Below are 11435 nucleotides of genomic sequence, written 5' to 3'. Positions count from 1 at the left end.
GACTGGACCTTAAATGCTTCCAGAAACAGGGCATCCATCACCACTCTGGGCAACCTTTTCCAGTGCCTCACTGCCCTTATTGTAAAAACAAAAAAAAACAAAAAACAAAAAACAAAACAAACAAAAAAAAAAAACCAACCACAAAAACAACAACCTTCTTCCTTACATCCAGTTTAAATCTCCCCTCTTTTAGTTTCAAAACACTTCCCCTTGTTCTATCCCAACACACCCTGCTAAAGAGTCCATCCCCTTTCCTGTAGCTCCTGTTAGATACTGAAAGGCCACTGTTCAGTTTCCCTGGAGCCTTTCCACAGCCCCAGCCTCAGCCTGTCCTCGTAGGAGAGGGGTTCCATCCTTTGAATCATTTTTGTGGTCCTCCTTTGGGTATGTTCCAACAGTTACATGTCTCTCCTGTATTGAGGACTCCACACCTGGACTCAGAACTGCAAGTGAGGTCTCACAGTGCAGAGCAGAGGGGCAGGATTATTCCCTCACCCTGCTGGCCATGCTGCTTTGGATGCAGCCCAGGATGCGGTTGGCTTTCTGGGCTGTGAGGGCACACTGCTGTTTATGTCCAGCTCAACACCCAGAAACACCAGCGCAGGCACAGCCCGAGTCCCAGTGCTCCTGCAGATGTGCAGCTTCTCTCCTGGACGCTCTCTAGAGGTGATGCCATCCAGTAACCCCCATCTGGACAACACGAGGTGAGCTCCAGACGGAGTTACACGTGAATTCCAGAGATTTCCATCCCTTGCAAACCTCCTCGGGCTTTCACCTGCGCTAACCACAAAGCAGTTACAACTTCGGAAAGTCGCAGCCCACGTCCTCCATTCCCCACCACGACCTACAACCGCATCCCCGGGCCCTCTCACGCGGCGCCGCGGCGGCCTCCAACCGGCGGCGTAGCGGCGGCTCCGCCCCGGGCGCACCGCGTGCTCGAGGCCCGCCCCGGAGGCGGTCTGGCGGCGGCGGGAGGAAGGCGCACAGGGGCGGGGGCCTCGTCCGGCGGGCCCTGGCTGGCGGCCGGCGGTCACGCTGCCTCCGGCGCCGCCGCCGCTTCGCCTCCGCGCCGGGGCCGCGCCGCGCCGCGCCCGGGATTGGCTGGGCGGCCGCGTCGTCCCAGAATGCAGCGCATGGCGCGTCATTGAAGAGAGACCATGATGGCGGCGGCCGTGGCGGCAGGGGGGGCCCCCGAGGTGATCGCCCAGCTGGAGAACGCGGCCAAAGTGCTGATGGTGAGGCGGTCGGCCGGCGCCGCCGCTCCCCTTTCCCTTCCCTTCCCTTCTTCTCCGTCCCCGTCCTCCCTCCGCCGGACCGACCCTCCTCCCCCCCAGTGCCCGCGGGTCCGCCCGGGGCGCGCTGCCCGCCGCTCGGAGCCGGGCAGGGGCGGGCCGCGCCGCTCCGCTTCCGGAGCTCTCCCGGCGCCGGGGGGAGCGCGGCACCTGGGGGAGCGGGATGCTGCCGGGCCGGGCCCGGCGGTGCGCGGCGGGCGCTGGACATCGTGCTGCTGCGGGGTGAGGCCGCGGCGCGGGGCACGCAGCCGGCCCGGCGGTGGGTCGCGCCGAGACGCGGCGTTCTGCGCTGCGTAAAAGTTTTTCGTCCCCGTGGACGTAAAGCGGCGCGCTACCCCGCGCCGTCCTTCGTGCGGAGCTGCGTGATGTCCCGCGCGCCGCGGAGCGTGGCGGCGGCGCTGGGCTGGCTGGGTACTGCTCTCGGTAGTATCCGGAGTCCGAGATGGTGCGGTGTTTCCAGTGCTTTGTGTCTGTGTTAGGGAGCCCGGTGCTGCGTGCCCCCCGGCCTGGCAGTGCTACCGAGGGAACGCGTTGTGGTGTAGTGTTAATAAAAGTGCTGGTACTGGGAGAAAGTACCAGGCTCCCATGGCACTGCTTGCATTCCCGATGAAGAGCAGATGCCAGACTCACAGGTCAAGCAGATGCGGGTTTTAGGATCTTTGGTGATAAAGGTAATGGGCACACAGCTGGCTGAACGTGAGCCAGCAGTGTGCCCAGGTGGCTAAGATGGCCAACGGTATCCTGGCTTGTACTAGCAATAGTGCAGTGAACAGGAGCAGGGAGGGGATCATCCTTCTGCACTCATCTCTGGTGGGGCCACACCTCAAGTGCCATGTCCAGTTTTGGGCCCCTCGCTATATTAGAAGAAAGATATTGAGGCCCTGGAATGTATCCTTCTCTGGGCAGTGGAGCTGTGAAGGCACTGAAGCACATGAATTCTTATGGGGAGCAGCTGAGGGATCTGGGATTGTTCAGTCTGGAGAAGAGGAGGCTCAGGGGAGACCTTACTGCGCTCTACAGCACCTGAAGGGAGATTGTGTTGAGGTGAAGGTCAGCTCTTCTCCCAGGTAACAGTGATAGGAGGAGACGCAAATGGCCTCAGGTTGAGCCAGGGAAGGTTCTTCTCAGAAACAGTGGTGAGGCACAGGCTGCCCAGGCAGGTGGTGCAGTCATCATTTCTGGAGGTATTCAAGAAATGTGGAGATGTGCAACTGAGGGACGTGGTTAGTGGGCATGGTTTGATGGTAAGGCTGGGTAATCTTAGTGGTGTTTTCCAACCTTAATGATTATGTGATCTCTCCCACTCTTCCTCCAGCCTACATCTGTGTGAACATGGACTCGTTGCAGCTCTTAGCTGCTGGTTTGCTTGTTGTAGTTTTTTTTCCACTGTTGCTCTCAGAAGACCCATGGGCAGCATGAAAATGGCAGGAGTCAGTTAAGTCCCTGCTCCCGGTGAAGCCATGTGAAGCAGGCATTTCTGGAGACTGTCTGGGGCTGAGGAGCCCACGCCAAGCCTGGGGCTGGCCAGGGAGGCTGCAAGAGCTGCTCAGGGTTCTGCCCTGTGCTCTTTGTTTCTGGGGCTCCTTGGAAGAGCTCAACCTGGCTGCTTGAGGCTATATGGTGCTCGGTATAGGGCCCTAGCCCTGAAGGGCTGTGCATGCTGTGTCCGCACCTTCTCAGCAGCTGTGAGCAAACTGCAAAATCCTGCTGCAGGATTGCACCTGGGTAGTGATAACCTTCATTTACATTTTCTCTGCCCCTTGGTGAGATCTGTGAAGGGTCTTCTGGGAGCTGGGGGCAATGGGTAATGATGTGTGGCAGTTGGGAGGCACAAAGCCATTAAACAACATGATAGGATTAGTTTGAAAGGTGAAAAATACCTTAGGGGAGGGTGGTAAAACTGATGCTGATAGTGGAGGCAGTCTGGGGACTGGCACCTTGGAGGGAGCCATAGCTGAAAACTGGGAGAGGGCAGAGCTGTGAATGCTTGAAGAGGGCAGGGAATGGCCGGGAGACTGGGGGAGGAGATGTCACCCTGGGCAGGTGACACTGGCGACAGGCTTGGTCCTCTGCATGACTGTGAGGACACTAGAGGAGTTGCGTGGTAGCAGAGCAGGGAGTTGTTGTAGTTTGCATCATTTCATACTGAAATACTGAGCTATAGGGGAATTGTGGACTAGAGGAATTCAGGTATGCTAATAATAATTATTAAAAAAAAAAAAAGTAAAAACATTCAATTAACCTTCCTTGAGGGTAAGTATTGACTACTTTGAGCTCTCTAAATCTCTGATATTAGATGTTTTGATAATTCTATTCTTATTGCTCTGGGTGAGTAGAGATTTGCTTTGGGAAACTACTTTCTGTGTGTCAGGTATGGGATATGTTTATTCTGACCTCATAAACTGCTGATCCTGATGGGCCTTACAGACCACGGTATGCAGCTTGTGAGAAGTGGAAGGATGTCAGTGTATTCTCTGTCCTACAGCTGTTTAAGAGCCCTTGTCCTTTGTTGCTGTAATGCCTTTCGGCAGATTCTAGGTAGCCTTCGTTCAAAAGGCAGGGTTTGCAAAAAGATTGAAATTTGGTGCAAGTTAGAGCTGTTAAAAAGATAAGTCTGAGTTGTCATTAGCATCCAAATATGGCTTTGAATGCCAGTCCTATAGCGGTGTTCTTTGGTGTGTGCATTTGTCATATTAAAAAGTAGGCACTTGTGAAACTTGATTCCTTTTCAAACTGTGTGTTTGAAGCTCCCCACAGTGCCTCATAACTTAAAACCTGATGTGCTGTGGAGCAGTGCCATGACTGATGGGTGCCTTTGCCCTGAGTGACTTTGGCTCAGTGAGGGCCATGCATAGCTGTGTCTGTATGAACCAAGCTTAGAGCAGTGCTGCTGTGTTTCCAAACAGCACAGCATCCCTTGGCTGTAACATATGGATTCCATTTCTTATGTCCTGTTTAGCTCAGGTGGTAATTAGTGCTGAATGTAATTAGTACCAGTTAAGCACTGTTTTAATAACTGCCTTTGTGGATTAGGAGGATAAGTTGCACCATCTTGAAGATTTTTTCCAACCGAAATAACTGTGATTAAGGAAAGACGTGCGTACTTCATCCTGTAGGTGATGGAGTCTGAAGTGTGCATAAGACTTCAGGTATTGCTGACAGATTGCAACTGTTTGAGCAAATGATGTTCTCTGTCACATACATCTGAATTCACAGCTCCCAGCTGGTTCTTGCCTGGCCCCTTCTGGAAAGGGATGTTCTGTTCCCACCTGCAGTTCCGCCTTCTCCCTTGTGACCCTGTGCTGAACGTATTAATATTGCAAAGAGGACACAGGAATTAAGCAAGGGAATGGATTTCTGTCAGGTTAGCAAGATGAATTGATGATCTCTGCAGCCATTTAAGTTGCAGAGCTAGCACAAGGAGGGGGCTGAAATTAGATTGTTGGACATGTGCAGGGCTGCTGTGCCCCATTAGCACTGCTGAGCTGTCAGCTTGGCTGCGTTGCATCATACACCTTCACTGTAAAATTAACTTGCCAGCTCAGGCTGGCTGGGTACTGGAAATGCCAGGCTTTCCTTAGAGATGCGTAGTGAAAAGACAAGAGGTTACAGGTTTCAGAGAGGGAAATTCCAGCTGCACAGAAGGAAGAAATTTGCACAGTAAGCGTGTCTGGAGGAGGCAGTGAAGCAGGCTGCTTGCTATGGGATCTCTCATCTTTGGGGAAATCTAAAACTTGACTGAATGAGACCGTGAGCAACCTGATCCAACTTTGGAGCACGTTCTCTTTTTGGCAGCAGTTGGAGCTGAGCAGTGTGCAGAGGTCCCTGTCATCCTCAGCTCTTCTGTGTGGTGTGGTTTCATTAAAGGGTGGGTTCTAGAACACCTGAGCGAAGGCTTTTGCAGAATTCCCTTATTAACACGTTTTTAAATGTTCTGGTCTTTTGGGGGCTGACAGTGGAGGGAGTTCATACATTTTTCTCTTCTTGGGGACTTCTCTGTTTGGGATGACTGTTGTCCTTCCAAGGGGGATGTCAGGATGAAGCTGATAGTCTGACAGTGTCAAACTAAGTTCTCTTTCAGATGTTTCAGTAAGTTGGTAGAACAGCAGCATAAAGGAGCATGTCAGTATTCTTAAAACTTTATAACAAATTGTTTGTAACATCTGTCCTGACAGTTTGTAGGGGGTTTTCTTTTCACCTGCCTTCCTTGGAGTTTAGGGATGTGACACTCCTCCTTCCACAAAGAAGTTCCGTTTCTCATGGCATCTTGTCTTCTCTGGGGCAGTTTCTCAGATTTTGACTCTTGAGTAATAGTAAAGATGAGAGGAAGAGATGGAGCAGCTCTGATTATATTATAGCAGGTTACCTGTTGGAAGGAATTCAGACTAATGAATCATTTCAATGCTGAGACTTGCTGAAGTCTTCCAGGTCATCATCTGGCAAGGCTAGCTGGATATATGCCATATAATATTATGGCTGGATTAGACCAGACCTCTGCCCAGCTGAGTTCTGTTTCCAACAGTAACCTCTGGCTGCTGATTTAGAAGAAAGACCTGAAAAAAAAAAAAAAAAGGTACTGGTATGTACTTCACCATGTTAAAGTTAGTATTTTTCAAGAGCTCTAGGTAGCATTATTGTTTGTAATGACTGTTGATGAACTTTTCACAGAATGGTCAGGGTTGGAAGGGACTTCAAGGATCATGAATCTCCAACCCCCCACCACATGCAGGGCCACCAAACTCCCCATTTAATACTAGACCAGGCTGCCCAGGGCCCCATCCAACCTGGCCTTGAACACCTCCAGGGACGGGGCATCCACAACCTCTCTGGGCAGCCTGTTCCAGCACCTCACCACTCTCTCTGTAAAGAACTTCCCCCTGACATCCAACCTAAATCTTCCCTCTCTCAACTTAAAACCATTTCCCCTCGTCCTGCTGTTATCTACCCTTTCAAAGGGTTTTTTCCCCTCCTTTTTGTAGGCTCCCTTTAGGTACTGAAAGGCTGCAGTGAGGTCACCCCACAGCCTTCTCCAGACTGAACAAGCCTGTTATCGTAGGGAAGGTGCTCCAGTCCCCTGGTCATCTTTGTGGCTCTCCTCGGGACCCTCTCCAACAGCTCCCTGTCTTTCTTGTATTGGGGGCTCCAGACCTGGACACAGTCCTCTAGATGGGGCCTCACAAGAGCAGAGTAGAGGGGGACAATCACCTCCCTGTCCCTGCTGGCCACCCTTCTTCTCACCCCTGATGGAGCCCAGGATACCATTTGCCTTCTGAGCCGCAAGAGCACACTGCTGGCTCATGTTAAGTTTTTCATCTATCAAGACCCCCAGGTCCTTCTCTGCAGGGCTGCTCTCAAGGACCGCTCCTTCCAGTCTGTACGGATGCCTGGCATTCCTCCGCCCACGTGCAAAACTCTGCACTTGGCCGTGTTGAACCTCATCAGGTTCACCCTGGCCCACCTTTCCAGCCTCTCGAGGTCCCTCTGAATGGCATCCCTTCCTTCCACTGTGTCAACCGCACCACTCAGCTTGGTGTCATCAGCAAACTTGCTGAGGGTGCACTCGATTCTGTCATTGATGTCATTGATAAAGATGTTGAAGAGCACCGGTCCCAAGACAGACCCCTTGGGGACACCGCTCGTTACCGTCCTCCACCTGGACATAGAGCCATTGATGACCACCCTCTGCCTGCAGCCTTTCCACCAGTTTCTTATCCATTGAATGGTCCACCCATCAAATCCACATCCCTCCAATTTGGAGATGAGGATGTGGTGGGGGACCATGTCAAAGGCCTTGCTCAAGTCCAGTAAATGACATCGGTCGCCTTTCCCTTGTCCACTGATGCTGTCACTCCATTATAGAAGGCCACCAGATTGGTCAAGCATGACCTTCCCCTGGTGAAGCCGTGCTGGCTGTCTTGGATCACATGCTCATTCCTTGTGTAATCAAGCATGTCATCCAGGATGATCTGATCTGTTCCATGATCTTGAGACTCACTGGCCTGTAGTTCCCGGGGTCCTCCTTGCTCCCTTTCTTCAAAATGTGACAGTGAAGACAGTGACCCTTCCTCCAGTCATCTGGCACCTCACCAGTCAACCACCACTTTCCAAATATGATGGAGAGCAGCTCAGCAACCACCTCAGCCAGCTCCTCCAGAACCCTGGGATGCACTGCAGCTTTTTTTCCATTAACGTATCTGGTTATTTCTGGAATATATATTTATTTTTCTTATTTTTTGCATTATATCTGTTTAGCAGTAATGAGTTTCACTTGTGAAACAAGTGAAGGAGGGAGGGAGGGAACAGCCCAAAACATTGTTTTACTTCAGAGAAGTCTGCTGTTTGATCATCTAATTCATTCTTGAATTATGAGAAATAGCAAGTAGTTGGGTTTTCTTCTTCTGTCCTTGAATTTTTGTAGCTCTCTGCCATATTGTGCTCTCCAGTTACCTTTTATATTCAGTCAGTTTTTCATGCAGGAGACGCCCCTAATTATCCCTGTGTTCCTCTGTAGCATTTTAGGTTTGTGACACTTTTTAAGATGTGCTGACCAGAATTGCATTCTTCTGCAGTGTGGGAGCATGAAGACTTTAGATGGTTGTAGACTTTTAGGGTGGGAATACAGAATTATACCTAACAGTATTTAACATTACACTTTTCTTCTTTACTTCAGGTCATCGAGGTGGTGTTTTCAGCCATGCTCAAACAGTCCAGATCTTCTGGAATTGCACTAAATAACTTAGAGTCCATCAGTGTGCATGTATGGTTTTCCTGCCTTTTGCTTGAGAACTGCTATGGTGGGTGCATTTTACAGTTCTCACAGTTCAGATTAAGTTGAGGAGATGAGAACATGCAGTGCACAACATGCTAATGAAATTTCTACCTGGGAGCAAACGTGCATGGAGTGTACCCAAAGCACGCAGTGCTAAGGGTGAGAAATTGAGAACAGGAATGTGAAGGTTGGTGCTGGTTCTGAGATCTTTGGCAAACAAACCCAGCATCTAGTGAAACGGGATTCTTCGTGCTCAGGAGAGGAGGATTCATCTTTTGAGCTAGTGATATTTCATGCTCGTTGGATATGTCAGTGTTGCTTTAACATGTTTTTATGTTTAGTTCATGTTAATGAAAATTCTGGGTGTCTGCATCTGGAATTGTCTATTGGGGAGCTTCATTAGCTGATGACTCCATCTGGATAATTGTTCTGCTGCTACCTACTGTTGTCTTCCCTTTAACCTGCTTCCTGAGTCTTATCCTTGTTGCAATAATCTGTGTTCATTAGTTAATTAACAACTTTCCATATGGAGGGGTGGGAGAAATCCTCCTGATAATTAAGTTGAGCTGATGCTGTCACAAACACCTAAGTAATACATTCCTTTCCATGAATTTCTGACATGGTTTTATTACTGAAAATTCTGTCTGGATTAGGTGTACCTGAGTGTTCTTCTGCTTGTATTTCCTGGCCTGATGCAAGGGTGGGATTTGATTATCATGTCTTCTTCCATTTTTCCCTTAGTAAAATGCATTCCTCATTGTGGCAGTTGTTCAGTGCTGCCCTTGGCTTTGCCCAGACATCAAGCAGCAGTGCACCACTGTGTGTGGCTGTTTGGGAATTGGATGCAGGGAGAAACAGAGTTGTCTTGTTTTAGCTGAAATTACTTTTGCTGCGTTGCATTATTAACAATTCTGCTACCTTGATTGAGATGAAGAAGGTTGTCTGACCAAAATAAACTTTGGTCAAATTGTGCTGTTCAGCCCCTTAGCAAGATAAACTTGTTTTCAGATCCAGGCTATTTTATGGGGTTGGGTTTTTTTGTTATATTTTTAATGGAAAATGTATCTGAAGTTATTTGGCATAGCATAGGAGCAAGTGAATGAGATTTTATAGCCTGTGTTACTCCAAGTTAGGTAAGCTTCTTCAGTGGTGCCTACTGGCTTACAACTGACAGAACTGTGGAAGTGAATGCTCAGAAAGACTGAAGGTGCATCATGATTTGTGTTCAGTATTTCTCTTCCTGCAGTCCAGTCATGTTATATGCTGTGCAAAATGGTAGGGGCACTGAAAATGCCTCTCATCACAGAGTCGCGTGTACTTCCTTTATGACTGTGAAATCAATAAGGAGCATAAAGGTGTTTTGCCATGGAATTTGTCTGACAGCAGAGCCTGAGGTTTCACAGGGCTTTCCAAGGTGAAGAACATCTGCAGTCCCAGGCTGGTAAATGCCATGCAGATATTGGCTGTGTTGTCAGGGAAGCCTGAACAAGTCCAGCAGTGAATGAGTGAAGAAAACCATTACGTGCCTTTTTGCTGGCTTAGTTATCTGCTGTTCTGGTGAGCTGGACCGAGCTGGACTTCTCTTACAGAAAGAGCTGTCTGTTGCTGAAGCTAGGACGAGATAACATTAGTAGTGTGACTAGTAGTGGAAAGGAGGTGGCATATCTGGAAGGTGAGGAGGGAGGGCTCCAGCTCTACATTGCCTTACTGGTGCTGCAGCTTTGGCGTTTTGCTAAGGCAATGCCTGTTCACAACTGTTAGCATAGACCAGGATCCCGTTGCTGGAAAGGAGAAGGGTAACACTAGCATTCTTCGTAGATGTTTTTGATATCTCTTAGTGGGAAGAGTTTTTCAGAAACGGGTATTTGGTAGATTTTAAGACACTGAGGGGTGGTTGAGGCACGTTGAATTGGTGTTTTTTTTTTTTTTTTCAGGCTGCTTTGGAAGGATCTTGACTCTTTCATATCTCAAGTGAATATCTCAGCTGCTGGGATTTTTCACATGAAGGAGGGCAGAGGTGACTTTCAGAGTTCACACAGCAGGTTGCAGCATCATTAATACAGAGTCTGAAGATCTGACAGTTGGGACAGTACTCCTGAGGCTGGTGTGTTGGCCTGTGCTCAAACTGTTGAGTTATGATCTCCTTTTATAATAATATTGCAATTAACAATAATTATTGTTAATGGTGTTAGTTACACAAATGGTATAGATGCTAACCTTACAACAGAAACAGTCATGTAACTACAACCCATGATGGCTGTGGTAGGTATGCACTGATCCATTGCTGCAGAAATGCAGTCTTTCTATCACGTGGCAGCACAGAATAAATCGGACTGTTGTGCAGCCTGGCTGGAGACAGGGAGAGGCTGCACGTGTTGGTGATATGGGACAAGTGGGCCAGTGTGGGCACCTCTCTCAGCAGCACGTGGTCAGCTCTGGCAGATCTGTCTCTCTGCTGTTAGTCTCACTTTACAGCTTGGTTAGTTTCCTCTTGTGTTACACACCTGATCTTACAGCTACACTTAGTACTCTTGTCAGTGGTAGACTTAATGAGAAGTCCGCTGTAGCAGGGTATGTGTACTTATGTGTGTGTAGTAGAGTAACTGGAGGTCCTGAAATGGGAGGCCTGATCCATGGGATCTGTCTCTGATGCAACAGGACTGCAGCCTTGGGGGAAAAGAAAAAAGATGTTCCCCCTTTTTGTGTCACTTGACTACAGGTGCTGGTTTGATACTAGGTGCTTTAAAGCTGAATTTGTGTGTTGTTAAAGCAGTGGCTGAAAAACTTTACCCTGATCCTGTGTTCGCAGAGCTTATGCCATTTTCTGCACTGATCATACATTTATTTTTTTTTTTTTCCCCCCTTAAGTTTGCAGCCATTCACTCTTAGGTGAGCACTACCATCTCTTCAGTCACAGGCTTCTACTCTTACTTCACTAATAACGTTGGCCTTAGGTTGATTCTGTTTGACTTCTCTATCAACCGTGCTTTTTTGGTAGCTTCTTAGATGGCTAAAGTCCTGTATCATCATTGAGAGAATGTAAGAGGTTAACAGATTATGTGCATATCTCTTTTTCTGATGAGAAAAACATGAATAGAGGTTGCCCTACTTGTTAACAACAATAAAACCCAGCTTCCCAAAACCAAACATGTTGCTTTCTGAGGAATCGGGGAGGCTTAGCTGCAATACTGTTAGTGCGTGAGGTTGTCTTAAATGGGATTAAGAACAGAAGCTGGGTTAGCTTCAGGATGGTGAATTGTTTATCAGAGAATATAGAAATATAACATTTTAGTATTGAAGAAATCATAATAATGTGTCAGGAGCTATTCTGATGGTTGTATTACAATAACATTGTCTTTAACAGCAATAAGAAA

The 11435-nt window shown here is 48.6% G+C and overlaps 1 protein-coding gene across 2 annotated transcripts in view; it reads left to right on the top strand.

Moving 5' to 3' along the window:
• Nucleotides 1-1157: 1157 nt before the first annotated feature.
• Nucleotides 1158-11435, top strand: part of XPO4 (exportin 4) — a gene marked incomplete at both ends in the record, with an annotated part of 70700 nt that continues 60422 nt past the window's right edge. For both annotated transcript variants that reach the window (XM_079549242.1, XM_079549241.1), the window contains one exon: nucleotides 1158-1235. In XM_079549242.1, the coding sequence (XP_079405368.1) occupies nucleotides 1158-1235 (78 nt within the window). The remainder of the gene's footprint in view (nucleotides 1236-11435) is intronic.

The sequence above is a fragment of the Tetrao urogallus genome (genome assembly GCF_951394365.1).
Source record: "Tetrao urogallus genome assembly, chromosome: 1".
Taxonomy (NCBI): Eukaryota; Metazoa; Chordata; class Aves; order Galliformes; family Phasianidae; genus Tetrao; species Tetrao urogallus.
Note: the sequence above shows the minus strand (reverse complement) of the source record. Positions and strands in the feature narration are given on the sequence as shown.